The sequence below is a fragment of the Coregonus lavaretus genome (assembly GCF_964263955.1).
Source record: "Coregonus lavaretus genome assembly, contig: HAP1_SCAFFOLD_3934, whole genome shotgun sequence".
Classification (NCBI taxonomy): Eukaryota; Metazoa; Chordata; class Actinopteri; order Salmoniformes; family Salmonidae; genus Coregonus; species Coregonus lavaretus.
In genome coordinates, this window is record NW_028156776.1 from 23,441 (window position 1) to 42,241 (window position 18,801).

The following is an 18,801-nucleotide window of genomic DNA, read 5'->3' on the forward strand; positions in this document are numbered from 1 at the left end:
CCATTAGTTAAATAACTGCTCTCCAGTAAAACTGTCTTGACTACCGTCTCTATAGTAACATGGGGACATAGGGGGAGTTGTGTCACAGACCTTTAGCGTGATGTGTGTTCTATGCAATAATAACGGTTGACCACTGGTCTACTAGTGTTCAAGCTGTGGTCAGAGAAAATCCAACAATGCTGACCTGAATCCCAAAACAGAACTCTTAAACATCTTGCCCAAGTCAGTGGGGTGGGGTGGGGGGGGGGGTCTAGTGAGACAGTAGGAGTTGTGTCGAGGTTCACTGGCAGGGGTCTAGTGAGGATGTGAGAGGGGATCTGGTCTGGCATTCAGGGAGATAATTGGATTTGAGGGTCCCCTCTCCAGTACCGAGGGATTTGGGGGATATAAAGAAAGTTGTGCTTGTTGATAACAGTTTGGGTTTTGTCCCTCTGATTCTCCCCAGGGAGACTGACTGTTTACCTTCACCCTGCCTGGTTAACATACTAATCAGGATGTACAGGGGCTAGGAGCTAGCGATACTAATCAGGAGGTACAGGGGCTAGGAGCTAGCGATACTAATCAGGAGGTACAGGGGCTAGGAGCTAGCGATACTAATCAGGAGGTACAGGGGCTAGGAGCTAGCGATACTAATCAGGAGGTACAGGGGCTAGGAGCTAGCGATACTAATCAGGAGGTACAGGGGCTAGGAGCTAGCGATACTAATCAGGAGGTACAGGGGCTAGGAGCTAGCGATACTAATCAGGAGGTACAGGGGCTAGGAGCTAGCGATACTAATCAGGAGGTACAGGGGCTAGGAGCTAGCGATACTAATCAGGAGGTACAGGGGCTAGGAGCTAGCGATACTAATCAGGAGGTACAGGGGCTAGGAGCTAGCGATACTAATCAGGAGGTACAGGGGCTAGGAGCTAGCGATACTAATCAGGAGGTACAGGGGCTAGGAGCTAGCGATACTAATCAGGAGGTACAGGGGCTAGGAGCTAATGTTACTAAGTGCACCACATTGTCTGCTAAGGCCTTTCGGACTGTGTATACTGTGTGTGTGTTGGGTGGGGGGGGGGAGTGTGTAGCTTTGTTGGAGTGAGAACATACAGAACAACTGACACACACACACCCCCGTATGAGATGCATGTTACACACACTTCAACACAAATATTCACACGCACACATTCACAAACTACAACTGCCACTTAGAGAGTCCGGGTGGTAATAAATTAAAGGGGGCAGTAGATAGAGGGGGAAGGAGAGTATAGATATACAGTAGTTATACTAGAGATCTCTGCTCCGTGTCTCTAGTACAGGTTAGTCTTGAGAGCATTGGGTTTCCGGTGGAAGGAGGAGAGAACGCCAGCGAAAGGCCCTGTCATACTGTCTGCAGGCTGCCACGCCTTCAGCAGCTCTGGAGCCTGGGCTGCGGGTTGGGCCATTCCTGGGTTAGCGGGGCCTAGGCTGGGCCAGCCAGGGGGTTTGAGCCCCTGCAGAACGGGGGAGCTGGAGGTGTTAGCGTAGCCGGCGTTAGCAGGGGCGGGGCTGGGGCTGAGGCTGAGGCTGGCAGGGCTACCCATGTTCCCATTGGCTGAGCCAGGCAGCGAGGCGGTGCTGTCAGGGGTGGGACTGCAGGTGGACTCTTTTGATTCGTCATCATCTGAGGAAGATCTCGGCTCGCCCTTTTTCCCCCCGGTACTGCCGTTATTCCCTCCTGAGCCCCCGGTCCCATTACCGGATTTAGAGTTGGCTGCACGCTCCACCTTACGGAATTTAGCCCGCCGGTTCTGGAACCACACCTGATACAGACAGACGATATAGTTTAGTCTCATTCTAACGTCTAAACATACAACCAGAGGAAAAAGGCAACAAAATAAATACATATAGAAATACTCATAATAATGCATACTATCTCTAAAATAAACTAATGAAGGATGTATAGATTACAATTTGGTAGACTGCAATAATTTTTACAATAACTGACTGCATCTCTAAAAAACATACATGATGGTGTAGGCCCATACATGCATGAAAATGTTTTATCTATTGTGAATTCATTCTATTGTGAATTCGTGTTTTTCATCAGACTACTGGACTCACCTGCACCCGCGCCTCAGTAAGGTCGATCTTGAGCGCAAGCTCCTCGCGCGTGTAGATGTCGGGGTAGTGGGTCTCCGCGAACACGCGCTCCAGCTCCTTCAGCTGTGAGCTCGTGAAGGTGGTCCTTATGCGCCGCTGTTTCCGCTTCTCGTTTAAACCGGAAGGGTCCGAGAAGAACTTATATGGAACTGCGGAGTCAACCAATCACAATAAAACCAATTAGTGATGCTCTGTTTTATTGTAGACGTTTTTCTATAGGCTGTGTTATGGAGTTGTTTTTGTCTGACCCCGTAGGCTACAGGCTATAGCTTGACGCAGATTTTTTTTTATTTTTTTCCAGGACATAATACTCGTTTTAATTTACTTGATCAATCCAACTAACGGTATATAGCCTACCAGTAGGCCTAGGTGAAATATCGTGGTTCCTATATTTATATAATTTATTATTCTGAGTAATTTTTTATTGATGTTTCGCTTTTGCTTTAGTCTATGGCAATGACAGGAAAGTAGTCCATAATCGTACAAAATATATGACTATATTTATGCAATTAGCTAGTTGTAATTATACCATGAACTAACCTAAATAATTTGTCATTTGATCAAATTTGCCTAAGCTAAACATGGAATAACAGAATTTGATAGGCTATCAACAAGGGCATTGAATAAAATGTTGTGATAGACTAACCACCTGCCAGTTTCATTCAAACTATTTTTTTATTAAACGTGTCATACAGCCTTATAATCAGATACAGATATTTTGTAATAGGCGAAATCACCGTTTTTTCCCAGAAAGAGAGAGGGCGTGTATAATGCACGGGACGGTCTGTCAGTGTGCCTTCGTTAGAACTGCAATAAAAGCATATTTTTTAAAAACATTAGCTTATACAAAAAGTTAGAGGGAATTCACATGATCATATGTAAAAATGTATGCACACATGACTGTAAGTCGCTTTGGATAAAAGCGTCTGCTAAATGGCATATTATTATTATTATTATTATTATTATTATTATTATTATTATCTGGATATAAGCAGTGAAATAATCACGTTTTAGGCGCAGCAGCAAGTGTACGCTTTTCTAATGAGGTGGCATAGCCTGCGCTATTCAACCATTTGTTGAAAAAAAAGTTTGTATTAGTTGTAGGCCTATTGGTAGTTGTAAAACTTGTTGATGCTGTTAATGTACGTTTTTGTATTATTAGGATATTATTATTATTTCATTGCTATTATAAGACAGTTGTTGCCATATTATTCTTGTTACTAAGTGGGCTATTGTTTGTTCGTTTTTTTTTTTTTTTTTGTACACTTGAAAACGAGGTTGTGCATCTCAATAGATTTCATCCTGCAAAATGTTAAACAAATAAATAATCTCATTTGCATATTTCACCATAATGACATGAATCATAAAAACGGAAATGTATGGCAAGGTAGCAAAAAACAAACATTTGAATTGCGCAGTCGAATCGTGACCACAAAACGAATTATGATGGTTAAAGTAAAAGGTAGATTTTAGGATAGACCAATTTCTATTAAATTGACTAAACAAATTACAAATTTGATTAGTTGATAATACAGATATATTTGCCATCTAACGAATTTTACACTGATTGAATTATCCCCATGACAACGAACATAAAACGAGAGGTTAGATTTGAGCGACCCTCAAATTAAGAGGTATGATAATATTTATAATTTCGATTGATTGGGTTTTCATTAATCAAATTAAATGTCTTACCTTCTTCGATTAGCCTAGTTGGTATAATCAAATAACAAAAATGACATTTTACCGCACGTATTTCAAATTAAACCAGACGCTTTAACTATAGCCAACATCCCAAGACATTTGCAGCTGGAGATTAAACACTGCCGTGAGCAACTCCTGCGTGCCAAATTTCCCGCTCATGCCCCACTATACCCTCTCCCATGCCATCTGCGCGCTCTTACCTGTGGAGTAGGGTGTTGTCTGGTGCTCGCGAAGGGACCCCAGTGTGCAGCTCGCGGTGCTGAGGGGCGCGCAGCCCGGGTTGGCACCGAACCCAGTCCGGATCGGGTTGTACTGGAACGAGCTGGCCTGGCTGCACGAGCTGAAGTCCGCGTAGGCCGATGCCTCCATGGCCGCCATGCACGAGTCATAGGAGTTCAGGTAGGAGTAATCCATTTTATACATGGAGGCGCGAGGACGACAACTCTGGGGCGAGCGCTGGATGAAATGTACTTCTCAGGATTCGAGAGGAATTAAAACGGTTAAAGCTGCAAAAACACCACAGAATGAGTCCCCGAGTTCAGTCCCTCTCTCAATTCGGTTTTCTTGTTTTCAGTCAAAGCAGGGTGTTATTTTACCATATATTTATTTATTCACGTCTTTCTCTCTTCCTTGACAGCAATATTCCTGTAATCTCTTTCTTTATTTTCTCTCTCAGTATCAGTATCTTCCTCTTCCATCCACGTCAGTTTCGCTCTCGCTCCCTTCCGGACCACCTCGCTTTGCGCTCAGTATGATAGCGCACCCGCCAGCTCGCGCAGTGTTTATAATAAACTTGGCAGTCCACGAGACAATAACGAGGCGGTGGTCTCTTTCCATGACAATGTCTCGAGAGTCTATTGGGGGGCATCGTGCGAGGCCAGCCCCCTCCCACTACTCATGCATTACTAATGCAAGCGAAGTTAACCCTCAGCTAGACGTCTTTATGCCAGAGAAACTCCTGATATGATTCTGATTTCTGGAAATAAATATTATATTTGATGTTGTTCGAGATGTAGCCTTTCTCTCAGTGTAAGAGTGATAACCTATGTATGGGGTTTATGTGTAACCTCAGAGTGTCTGACTGCAGAACCAAACTAAACGCGTTTCAATCTGTGGATCCCATGGAAAGCTTTCATAAACGCATTGACTCCCCATAAATTGGTTTAACTTATTGTTCAGTGGCATCCAACGTGATATGAAACACACTGGCACGCGCCTCTTGGGCCATAAGCTTATAATGCCCAGGGTGGTTAGAGGACAATATGGGTGGTTAGAGGACAATATGGGTGGTTACAGGACAATATGGGTGGTTAGAGGACAATGTGGGTGGTTAGAGGACAATATGGGTGGTTAGAGGACAATATGGGTGGTTATAGGACAATATGGGTGGTTAGAGGACAATATCAGGGTCTCCTCTTATTCCGGGGCTGAAATGGAAGTGAACACTAAATTGATTTAACGTTTATTAAATACATGAATGATCAGATGCATAGACAACCAGGAGTGTCCTCTCTGCTATCTCTAGGTCTGTAATTCAACCGTTTGAGAAATTAAGAGGCTTTTCGTTAGAGGAAAATAGCCTTTATTCGACTAAATCATATCATCCAAACCCTTGGAGCTTGTGTTGCTAAATTAACCGTTTTACGCGCGTGCTAAATTGATTATGGGAATAGGGGAAACTGGCCCTGTGTGTGTGTGTGTGTGTGTGTGTGTGTGTGTGTAATAATATAATACGGTTTTATATGTAAAAAAGCAGCTCTCGATAGCGGCAGAGGGCTCTTCTCGTATTATCACCGCTTACTTGACCAGTGGCCCCGTCTAATGCCATTACAACCCGCCGCCCTGCCATGTTTATATCCCATTGAATAACCCGCATCTTGCTGTGTCAGGACTTGGGTTTCACCGCGCACAACAAGTCTCCAGCAATATCAATAACGTCAGGAATCTTCTAGAAAATGTATGTTGTCTGAACGCATGGCACACAGTGGTGGCAGCAAGGGCGCGCGGTCAGGCCCGGTTCCCATGCAGGGAGTCTTGCGTTAGAAGGGCGGGGAGCACGGGGAGAGAATAGTCGTTCATATTTGCCACTACAGTGTCTCTAACTCAGATACTTTTTCATGTATGGGCTTATATGTCACAAAAACGATGATAATAACAATGATATCAATTATAAATTATAAAACAAAAACAACGCAATCTTGAGGCCTTTAAAATAATATACAACAAAATGAATATATGTTTATATTATGATAATTACATGCAGTCACAATAGTTATCAGTTCATTTTCGTTTCTGACTCTGCTTTTTAAAGCTTAATCATGGACATTTTCATGGACTCTTGAACACATGTTTAGTTATTTGTATGCCTCATCATCTCACCGTTGTCCCCTGTAGGCCTATCGGCATACTTTAACTTTTTTGTTGTTGTCAATGGGGCTGTTTTTATTGCTGTGTTTTGAGTTGTTGCTCGGGTGGTTGTTGTAGACCTACAGGCTCATAACTTGCAGGTTAAACCACAAATACAAATAGGCCTATACATTTAAATCCATGTTATTCCTATAGGCTAATAGCTTACTCATTTTCCCTTCAACATATATCAATCACCTCTCCTCAATACCGGTGTTGTTACGTGAAGCTGCTTACTAGGCTACCACTCACTTTTCATTTAAAAAAGATTGTCAACTTCAATGCAATATAAGAAGTTGTTGTTTCAACGCTGTATGCCACCGCGTGCTGTTTCAGCTTAATCAGTTTACTTCAGTTAATTAACTGTATATAAACGAATTATCTAAATAAAATGTCCGATACATATTTCCACATATGCCTAACTGGTGTGTGATTGCGATATTGTCTGAAGCATAATTTCTAATTGATCTGTAGGCTATGCGTCTGTCATCTTGCAGGTATTTTGGGTGCCCTATTGCACGAGCTCAACAAAGGGTTTTGCGGTCCTTGGGGCGCGCACGAGCCGGACACAGAATCAGAACCCATGTAGTCTCTCTCTCTCTCTGTGTCTCTGTCTCTCTCTCTCTCTCTCTCTCTCTGTGTGTCTCTGTGTGTCTCTCTCTCTCTCTCTCTCTCTGTGTGTCTCTGTGTCTCTCTCTCTCTCTCTCTCTCTCTCTCTGTGTGTCTCTGTGTCTCTCTCTCTCTCTCTCTCTCTGTGTGTCTCTGTGTCTCTCTCTCTCTCTCTCTCTCTGTGTGTCTCTGTGTCTCTCTCTCTCTCTCTCTGTGTGTCTCTGTGTCTCTCTCTCTCTCTCTGTGTGTCTCTGTGTCTCTCTCTCTCTCTCTCTGTGTGTCTCTGTGTGTCTCTCTCTCTCTCTCTCTCTCTCTCTCTCTCTCTCTCTCTCTCTCTCTCTCTCTCTCTCTCTCTCTCTCTCTCTCTCTCTCTAGTCATGGAGCTGTCGCGCGCTCTGACTCTAACCCGGTTAGAAGCGGCCCGCCTCAAGCCGGTGCGCCATTGTGCATATAAGTAATTCGGGATTGAATGGCTGGTTCGCCGACGGGACCCCATCGCGCCACCGTCCCTCATCCATCACCGTGCAAATCATATGCACTCACTAGCTCTATCCCCAAAATGTAGCCTATGCTGTGCACTTCCAGGCCTAATGCTTTCACAGAGCAGAAGAAAGGAAATAGGCCTACATAAATACAAAACCTGTTGAAGCGAGACACACTTTAATCTGTGTATTTACAGCAACAGGTGCATGGCAACCGCCCGTCCACACTATAGCATTCTACCTGCAGTTTCATGGGCTGTTTCAGCACCGTGTCTGCCTCAATAAAATGCTCTAAATAAAGGTTAGAATAAAGCAGGTGAATGTGACAGACCACTGGCTGGTCGGTTCTCAACGGATAGGTTTTATGCCGACTCCAGTCCCCATCAGGCCTCCTGATTGCGCTAGACTGGGATGGGGCTGGTGAAGTAATTACCACTCTCCAATTCATGGATGCAAGGATTTCAGTCCATGAGATCAAAATTATGGTTTTACATTTATTTGAAATTATAGGCAACACTCTTAGAAAAAAAGGTTGTTTGCTTCACATATGGCACCCCTAAAGGTTCTATATAGAACCGAAATGTGTTTCATATAGAACCCTATATGAAAGTCAAGGGTTCTATATGGAACCAATTTTGGTTCAGTGAAGAAGAACCCCTGGGGTTCTGATCAAATAACTCTATAAAAGGGCTCTATATAGAACCTTTAGGAGTGGCATATATGAAGCAAGCATAGAACCCTTGTTGGTTCTATCCAGAACCTTTTTTTCTAAGAGTATAGGCGACTCCATTAAATTGGATAAAACGTAGACAATTTTACAGGCTCATTTACAGCCCATTCTTCATAACGTATAGATCTATCCTTCAAGAATCTATCCACCCCATAACATTACAGCTGTAAATAGCCTATACAGACACAAAACGGTATCCTGACAGATGTAGGCTTACACTTCAATTTAAACAGAGGTTGAGATTTTGTATATGTTCCTCTAAAACTCGTAGAATTGCATGTATAGGCTAGGCTGTATAGCCTACATGCACTGAATAAAAGTAGGCAACGAATTTTCCTTCAACAATTGTTTTGGAATATGGGATATGCATCAGTGGGTCATACTTATCATGCCAATATAGGCTTACATTCGATAACAACTACGCAATAAAAAATACTTATTATTTACTTTATAGTTAATTGGAGCAGGCTTCCGCTTCTTTTTCCCATTCTGTTGAAAATGGGTTTGGTAGCCTCAGAGTTTCAGCACCATGCCATGCACAGCAGCCATGCATGATCTATCTGCATAACATGATATTCAGTTGAAGTAAAATGCTCTGGATTATTTATAATTTTAATGGTGTCAATATCAGAGGGAAGCCAAATAGATATTTTCAAACAGTAAACAATATTATATTCTAATATATTCGATTATATTCTATTAGATAGGTATTCTATTATTTGTGAGTTGGTGACTCTAAATTACAAATGGACCAATCGCTATTTGGCCGTTAATTCGCCTGGTAGTTAATGAAAAAAAGGAAATGTCTAAGCCTATATCAAATGTCTATCGAAATAATTCATTAGGGCCTTTAATAATTATGGCTTCAACAACAGAACTGAGAATAACCATTTTGGTTAGGCTACCATGACTCCATGATAGTCCAGAGACTAGAATACATTACAGCTTTATCACCAGGTTCTAATCACCCTCTTTGGGACTGGTCAGGATTCTGCTCTCGTGATGGATCGGTTAGACTCTCTTTTGATTGACATTGAGTCTCCCCTCTCTCCATCTATCTCACTTCTCTCCATCTATCCATCACAGCCGCACCAGTCTCCCCAGGTCTCATCAATCTCCCCTCTACCCCCCACCCGCCCGCTTCATTAGGCCAATCTGCATTCACCAGCTATCGGTCTTCCCGCCCCGTCCACGGTACCGGCCGGGAGACAGACCCCGCTCTAATGGGAGGACTATCGGAAACGATTACCGTCAGAGGGATGGGGAAAGCGAAACCAAAACGAACGGAATTCAATTAGCCTATAGGAGACGTGCCCCATTTTCGTTCAAATAAGACATATTTGATTGCAAGGCAAAAAGACAGATTAATTACATGGGACCACCAAATATAAATTATCTAGCCAACAAGACACATGCGGTTCAGCAAGGCATCTAGGCCTATGATAAGTTAAGACACATTTGGGAGGAGGAATGTGACAATTTGGGGAAAGCGTTAGAATATTCCCTGAATGATCCCTCTCTCTGTCACTCCAGGGTCGCGAGGAGCCTCTTGTGGCTATTGTTGCCGCCTCTGTTGACTCAGACGCCATGAATGCGAAAGGTAACAGTTTCCGTTAAATCTCCCATGAATTTAAAAGTCCAAAGTTAAACCCCGTGCGCCCACTCAGGCCCCTGCGCGAGGGCATTAGCCCGGATTAACAGGTCCTCGGAGACAAACAAGTCGCAAGGCTCTTTGGCTCTTTGAAGGGATTACGTTTTAACGTTTAAACTCTCGAGTGAAGGTCGCTATTCTTTTGCGCCACAATGGAAAACAAGCTACGCACATTTAACTTTGGAAACAGTTTAACTTTACCAGCAAACTCACCTTTGAACCCAAGAGACGGGACCGCCACACAATAGATGGCACACAGGACCCTGACTACTGCTGCGAGGTGCAGACCCCTCCTCAGTTCAGCAATGTCACCAATAATGGCATTTTTTAGGGAGTTTAAAATCAGACATCAGCTGTAGCCTGAACTATATATACTGTATATAGCCTAATGGCCTAGGCCTATGCAGGCCCTGTGGAACAAAAAGTCAATCGCCATCTGTCAATTCATCAATTTGGAGTATATGTACACATTCAGGTGATTAGGTTAATTCAAATTCAGCAATGAAAAGTTCTGTCTTGGAAATGTAGGGTAAAGGCTCATAATTGTTTTATGTCACTAGACATGGGGTTGAAGCAGGAGTGACCATCTTGGCAGCTAGCATGCCTTTACTCAGAGGGACAAATAATGTAAAGCAATGACGTCACACGGTAAAACCAAGTGTTTAGGATCTGAACACATAGAATTCCAATGAAAACTCGTCATAGTGCTTAGATTGTAAAAACCAGAACATGTTTGTTCACTACAACACTTTTTAAACACATGAACACGTTTATTCAGCATGTGTTTAGGTTTTAAACACTAAACACTGGGGGTGTTGTTTTAACACTGTAAAGTGAAAAAAATTATTAGCATATTTCACAGCATGCCTTTCTAGGGAATGTGAGAGACACCCACCCATGACTGTGTTTGTTAGTGACAGAGACATATTTGTTGCATTCAATAACTTCTATTCCTGAAGCCTTCCCCAAGTGACTGCCTAAGTGAATGTGTTTCAATTAAAAGTAAACCCTTTATGACCACATATTATACATGTCATAAGGCCTTTAGTTAAGGCCTAGTCATCCTCAGCCTTTAGTTAAGGCCTAGTTATCCTCAGCCTTTAGTTAAGGCCTAGTTATCCTCAGACTTTAGTTAAGGCCTAGTTATCCTCAGCCTTTAGTTAAGGCCTAGTTATCCTCAGCCTTTAGTTAAGGCCTAGTCATCCTCAACCTTTAGTTATGGCCTGGTTATCCTCAGCCTTTAGTTAAGGCCTAGTTATCCTCAGACTTTAGTTATGGCCTAGTTATCCTCAGCCTTTAGTTATGGCCTGGTTATCCTCAGACTTTAGTTAAGGCCTAGTTATCCTCAGACTTTAGTTAAGGCCTAGTTATCCTCAGCCTTTAGTTATGGTCTAGTTATCCTCAGACTTTAGTTAAGGCCTAGTTATCCTCAGACTTTAGTTATGGTCTAGTTATCCTCAGCCTTTAGTTATGGCCTAGTTATCATCAGCATTTAGTTATGGCCTGGTTATCCTCAGACTTTAGTTATGGCCTAGTTATCCTCAGACTTTAGTTATGGCCTAGTTATCCTTGACATTGTGGTCTGAAAATCCTGGCTCATTGGCCACATCAGACCTACAAGTCACAATATGCTGGTTTGTGAAGTGAGCAGGTAGCTTAGTGGTTAAGACCGTTGTGCCAGTAACCGAAAGGTCGCTGGTTCTAATCCCCGAGCTGACAAGGTGAAAAATCTGTCGATGTGCCCTTGAGCAAGGCACTTAACCCTAATTGCTCATGTAAGTCGCTCTGGATAAAAGCGTCTACTAAATGACTAAAATGTGATTCCTATCGGAATCCAGCAAGAGGGAGGATATCCAAGAATTTGAAAATTGTATCAAACTCAGAATGATTGCTGGAGTGAGGAGGAGGAGTGTACCGTGTCCGGAAGTGACTAAACCATTAATTTTCTTGATTCACCTTCCCTCAAACGTCATTTAAAGATTTGTTTTACAATTGACAGTTACAGCTGATTTCGGCATTGGATATCGATTCGCTCTCCTTAAATATTTGTAATCTTATCTATTCGTTTCAGTCTCTGAATTGTTTAATCGAACTTTTCGCCGCCAGCTTCTGATATCAGGATATAAAAACGACAATCTGTGTCCAGAATTAGCCGAGTGCACATGTGCCATCCAGCTATATCGGGTCCCGAGCTTGTTTTCCTCGAACTAGCTGGCTAGCTGAACTATGCTAGTTTTCGTCCTCATTGCCAAACTTCATAAATACTGCACCCTCAACTTCAAAACGCCGTTGCTAGTTATACAATCATGTAACTAAGAAATTCGCTGGAAAGAAACTTGAATATGATTTATTCTTTTGTTAAATAGTCATGCCTGTTCGAGCTATCTGTCGTGTCGTAAGACAATGGTGGCGAAGGATATCATCACGGATCCAAGTTCAGTTTTGAGATCCACCGGCGTCATTGGCATAGGGTTAACTGGACGTTTCTGACTGGTTTTGGAACTCAGACAAAGGGCAGCCTATCCCCGTTTGGCTCGATGGGATTTTTAGTGATTTTGCCAACACAGCCATATATGTACTGTCTTGTACCCTTCATGTTTTTTAAACGGACTATCATATTTGTTGATCTAATTAGACTTTATTTGTATAATGAGTAATCCAGGAATGTCACGAGTTAATTGACACAAGAAAACTCAAGAAAATAGCAACTATAGAGCGCCAATGGCTAAATTACTTCCGGACTCAAAAGGTCCACGGAGCTCCTCTTCCTCTTCATCACTCTATGGTGAAGGGCTTTAGCAATAACACTACCTAAACCATCTAAATTTGAACCACCATCTTAGTAACAGGTGCAATAAATCCAAACCCATACAGATTGGATTAGTTTAGAAAAATGTAAGTTATTTATCTTTGTATAGTATAGCATCAATTAATCATTAAATGTGCATGATTTAACATAGATATTAAAACAAACTATTCTAAAAAATCAACCTACAACAAAGCATGCTGGCAAATATGATAAGGCCCCTCCCACATATTTTTCACTTTGAGAGCGTTAAGGGAAAGGAACTCAACACAGTCAATTAACAACACCACAAGATTGAAAGATTTCTTGAATCAAATGTCCTGTTCAGTTGTGCTGAAATCTAAGTAAGGTGACAGACATTCCTAACACTGATCTGAATAAAAGGCATGTAAAGTCGCATACATTTCTAACGACTAAATGCACTCTAAACAGGACGATGGGAAAATAAACACTAGTGTTTCAAATCTGAACACTTAGGAGATATAGGTGTTTTCCTGGTTGGAAACTTACTGGAAAAAACGGACTATCATGTTTAATCTAGCATTCCTGTGTTTAAGATGAGAACACTTATTGTCAAATCTAAATGCCTAATGTTTAAGTTTTAAAACACTGCATGAAATATATAAGTAGGCCTAGGCTTATATTATTTTAATATGATTATTTATGCTATCCACATGTCTAGCCTAGCCAACTGCAGAAATGGACTAAATTAGCCCCATGTTCAAAAATGATTTTTAGGATAAAAACCAGACCAACTGTCCCTAGAGAAAACACACACACACACACACACACAGTTGGAGGAGCTGGGATGGCCGCGCGCAGGAGAGCTTCTCCAAACACGCTAATTAGATCTCGAGCTCTGGCCCCGCGCTCTGAAAGCAGGCCGGCGGCGGGGCGCGCGGAGCTGTGGAAAGTTAATTGAATTAAATCCCCTCTAAACTAATTAGACTGCAATCTGCCACGCGAGCTGTCCCTGAGCAAGGTTCGAATTAGGGAGAATGGATTTGTTCCTTTCTTTAGGAGAAGGGGGCAGACTGGCTGTGTTTTGGGGGTCTTTTATTCCCTTTTATGATAATTCTCCCGTTGGGACAGGGGAGAGCGTGCGTAACCTTATGCGGTTTGGCAGCTTGCATCTGGAGATGCTCCGGTCCGCGTCTCGAGCCCACCCGCGCGTCCTGCTTACCGTCACCATGTCAGGAAGCAGACTGTACCCCCGAGCATCTCTATTTGGCCACCCGATGAGGAGAGGGGAGCCTCTCTGTTGCCAATATGATGAGGATGAGCTAAGCGCGGAGAAATTGATCGATCCGTGCCTGCCTTCTGAGAGACCTCGGGGGAGAGAGAAAGAGAAAGGAGAGAGAGGAGAGGAGAGGAGAGGGGGAGATGGGCAGGGGAGGATAACACGGATGAAAATGCCCCGTTAAGAGCGCGGACAGATATGATAATGGAGCACGAGGCTATCAGAGCTCTGAGTGATGCGCGCGGGCGCGCTGAGTGCTCACGAGCGAGTCATCATCACCCACCTCCTTGTAATGTTGCCACGCCAGGCAGGCCCCAACGATAGAAGCAAAAATGGAGATAAAATAAAAGGAATTATAGGTATACACTTTCAGAAAAAAATGCTATCTAGAACCTACAGTGAGGGAAAAAATTATTTGATCCCCTGCTGATTTTGTACGTTTGCCCACTGACAAAGAAATGATCAGTCTATAATTTTAATGGTATGTTTATTTGAACAGTGAGAGACAGAATAACAACAAAAAAATCCAGAAAAACGCATGTCAAAAATGTTATAAATTGATTTGCATTTTAATGAGGGAAATAAGTATTTGATCCCCTCTCAATCAGAAAGATTTCTGGCTCCCAGGTGTCTTTTATACAGGTAACGAGCTGAGATTAGGAGCACACTCTTAAAGGGAGTGCTCCTAATCTCAGCTTGTTACCTGTATAAAAGACATCTGTCCACAGAAGCAATCAATCAATCAGATTCCAAACTCTCCACCATGGCCAAGACCAAAGAGCTCTCCAAGGATGTCAGGGACAAGATTGTAGACCTACACAAGGCTGGAATGGGCTACAAGACCCTCGCCAAGCAGCTTGGTGAGAAGGTGACAACAGTTGGTGCGATTATTCGCAAATGGAAGAAACACAAAATAACTGTCAATCTCCCTCGGCCTGGGGCTCCATGCAAGATCTCACCTCGTGGAGTTGCAATGATCATGAGAACGGTGAGGAATCAGCCCAGAACTACATGGGAGGATCTTGTCAATGATCTCAAGGCAGCTGGGACCATAGTCACCAAGAAAATAATTGGTAACACACTACGCCGTGAAGGACTGAAATCCTGCAGCGCCCGCAAGGTCCCCCTGCTCAAGAAAGCACATATACAGGCCCGTCTGAAGTTTGCCAGTGAACATCTGAATGATTCAGAGGAGAACTGGGTGAAAGTGTTGTGGTCAGATGAGACCAAAATCGAGCTCTTTGGCATCAACTCAACTCGCTGTGTTTGGAGGAGGAGGAATGCTGCCTATGACCCCAAGAACACCATCCCCACCGTCAAACATTATGCTTTGGGGGTGTTTTTCTGCTAAGGGGACAGGACAACTTCACCGCATCAAAGGGACGATGGACGGGGCCATGTAGCGTCAAATCTTGGGTGAGAACCTCCTTCCCTCAGACAGGGCATTGAAAATGGGTTGTGGATGGGTATTTCAGCATGACAATTACCCAAAACACACGGCCAAGGCAACAAAGAAGTGGCTCAAGAAGAAGCACATTAAGGTCCTGGAGTGGCCTAGCCAGTCTCCAGACCTTAATCCCATAGAAAATCTGTGGAGGGAGCTGAAGGTTCGAGTTGCCAAACGTCAGGCTCGAAACCTTTAATGACTTGGAGAAGATCTGTAAAGAGGAGTGGGACAAAATCCCTCCTGAGATGTGTGCAAACCTGGTGGCCAACTACAAGAAACGTCTGACCTCTGTGATTGCCAACAAGGGTTTTGCCACCAAGTACTAAGTCATGTTTTGCAGAGGGGTCAAATACTTATTTCCCTCATTCAAATGCAAATCAATAATTAACATTTTTGACATGCGTTTTTCTGGATTTTTTTGTTGTTATTCTGTCTCTCACTGTTCAAATAAACCTACAATTAAAATTATAGACTGATCATGTCTTTGTCAGTGGGCAAACGTACAACATCAGCAGGGGATCAAATAATTTTTTCCCTCACTGTGAATAGGTTATTCGGCTGTCCCCATATGATAACCCTTTGAATAACCCTTTTTGGTTCCAGGTAGAACCCTTTTGGTTTCACAGAGGGTTCTACATAGAACCCAAAAGGGTTCTATCTGCAACCAAAAAGGGTTCTGCCTGGAACCAAAATGGGTTCTCCTAGGGGGACAGCTGAAGAACCCCTTTGGAACCCTTTTTTCTAAGAGTGTAATAGAAAGATAAACCATCAAAGTAGACTTTGCATAATGCAATAATCTGGTTAGCAACAGGTGACATAGGCTACATGTGTGGTTGTGTTTGTATGTGTTTGTGTTTGTGTGGATTATGTGTGAGTGTGGTTGTGTGTGAGTGTGGTTGTGTGTGAGTGTGGTTTTGTTTGTGTGTGGTTGTGTGTGTGTTTGGCTGTGTGTGGTTGTGTTTGTGTGTGTGGTTGTGTTTGTGTGTGGTTGTGTTTGTGTGTGAGTGGGGTTGTGTTTGTGTGTGAGTGTGTTTGTGTTTGTGTGTGGTTGTGTTTGTGTGTGTGTGGAGATGGAGGAATGTGTATGTATGGAGAATGCAGTGTGTGTGTATGCGCGTGGGCTCATGTGTGTGAGGCAGAGTTGTACTGTGAAGGTGCATCCTCAGTAGCCTAAACATTCAGTCTACTCTACTCCAACCCTTAACATATGATGCCCTCTCCATCTCTCTCACACTCTCTCATTTTCCCACTTTCACATTCTCCCCGAAGTCCCTATACGTTCCCCTCCATCTCTATCCTTTCTCTCCTTCCTTTCCTCCACCCTCCATCTTTAATTCTCTCTCCTCCTCCTCTGTCTCTCTCTGTTAAGCGGTAGCTACTCTGTCTCTCAGGGCGTAGGAGGAGGGTGGAGGGGAATGAGATAGGGAAAGAGAGGTTGGGTTTCCGTTTCCCTATAATCTAATCAGAGAAATGGCAGCAGGCAGAAATAGCCTGATGGACAGACTAAGAGACTCTCTTCCTCATCATCCTCCTCTTCCTCAGGACAGTGAAACACACAAGCACACACGACTCTTTGAAAGTGATTGTTTGCATATTTGAGAGTGTACCTAGTATGTACATACAGTTGTAGGATGTTAATTATACCAGTATTGTCGTAGCAAAATAATCCTGCAGCAACTGAATTTGGACGTTTAGTCCATAATGTTGTTTGATCGGTGGTTAGGCTATTAGCTGGACAAAAGTATAGGCTACATGAAAAGTGCAATTCTGTTAATATAACCGTTTGTTAGTGCTGGTTTTCAATGAATTTATGTACAGTTGAAGTCGGAAGTTTACATACACTTAGGTTGGAGCCTTTAAAACTCGTTTTTCAACCACTCCACAAATTTATTGTTAACAAACTATAGTTTTGGCAAGTCGGTTAGGACATCTACTTTGTGCATGACACAAGTCATTTTTCCAACAATTGTTTACAGACAGATTATTTCACTTATAATTCACTGTATCACAATTCCAGTGGGTCAGAAGTTTACATACACTAAGTTGACTGTGCCTTTAAACAGCTTGGATAATTCCAGAAAATGATGTCATGGCTTTAGAAGCTTCTGATAGGCTAATTGACATAATTTGAGTCAATTGGAGGTGTACCTGTGGATGTATTTCAAGGCCTACCTTCAAACTCAGTGCGTCTTTGCTTGACATCATGGGAAAATCCAAATAAATCAGCCAAGACCTCAGAAAAAAAAGGTAGACCTCCACAAGTCTGGTTCATCCTTGGGATCAATTTCCAAACGCCTGAAGGTACCACGTTCATCTGTACAAACAATAGTACGCAAGTATAAACACCATGGGACCACACAGCTGTCATACCGCTCAGGAAGGAGACCCGTTCTGTCTCCTAGAGATGAACATACTTTGGTGCGAAAAGTGCAAATCAATCCCAGAACAACAGCAAAGGACCTTGTGAAGATGCTGGAAGAAACAGGTACAAAAGTATCTATATCCACAGTAAAACGAGTCCTATATCGACATAACCTGAAAGGCCGCTCAGCAAGGAAGAAGCCACTGCTCCAAAACCGCCATAAAAAAGCCAGACTACGGTTTGCAACTGCACATGGGGACAAAGATCGTACCTTTTGGAGAAATGTCCTCTGGTCTGATGAAACAAAAATAGAACTGTGGGGGTGCTTTGCTGCAGGAGGGACTGGTGCACTTCACAAAATAGATGGCACCATGAGGAAGGAAAATTACAGTGCCTTGCAAAAGTATTCATCCCCCTTGGCGTTTTTCCTATTTTGTTGCATTACAACCTGTAATTTAAATGGATTTTTATTTGGCTTTCATGTAATGGACATACACAAAATAGCCCAAATTGGTGAAGTGAAATGAAAAAAATAAAGTGTTAAAAAAAATCTATAAAATAAATAACGGAAAAGTGGTGCGTGCATATGTATTCACCCCCTTTGCTATGAAGCCCCTAAATAAGATCTGGTGCAACCAATTACCTTCAGAAGTCACATAAGAGAGGGCTGCCCACCAAAACTCATGGACTAGGCGAGGAGGGCATTAATCAGAGAGGCAACAAAGAGAGCAAAGATAACCCTGAAGGAGCTGCAAAGTGCCACAGCGGAGATTGGAGTATCTGGCCATAGGACCACTTTAAGCCGTACACTCCACAGAGCTGGGCTTTACGGAAGAGTGGCCAGAAAAAAGCCATTGCTTAAAGAAAAAAATAAGTAAACACATTTGGTGTTTGCCAAAAGGCATGTGGGAGACTCCCCAAACATATGGAAGAAGGTACTCTGGTCAGATGAGACTAAAATGTAGCTTTTTGTCCATCAAGGAAAACGCTATGTCTGGCGCAAACCCAACACTTTTCATCACCCCGAGAACACCATCCCCACAGTGAAGCATGGTGGTGGCAGCATCATGCTGTGGGGATGTTTTTCCATCGGCAGGGACTGGGAAACTGGTCAGAATTGAAGGAATGATGGATGGTGCTAAATACAGGGAAATTCTTGAGGGAAACCTGTTTCAGTCTTCCAGAGATTTGAGACTGGGACGGAGTTTCACCTTCCAGCAGGACAATGACCCTAAGCATA

At 43.0% G+C, this 18,801-nt stretch overlaps 1 protein-coding gene across 1 annotated transcript; it reads right to left on the reverse strand.

The window, feature by feature from the left end:
- Positions 1-1,292: 1,292 nt before the first annotated feature.
- LOC311119683 (paired mesoderm homeobox protein 2A-like) lies at positions 1,293-4,251 on the reverse strand (the record flags this gene model as incomplete). Its single annotated transcript, XM_084194350.1, has 3 exons — positions 1,293-1,784; positions 2,086-2,273; positions 4,029-4,251. The coding sequence occupies 3 exons, from the start codon at positions 4,249-4,251 to the stop codon at positions 1,293-1,295; spliced, it is 903 nt and encodes a 300-aa protein (XP_084050476.1).
- Between the last annotated feature and the right edge of the window lie 14,550 nt (positions 4,252-18,801).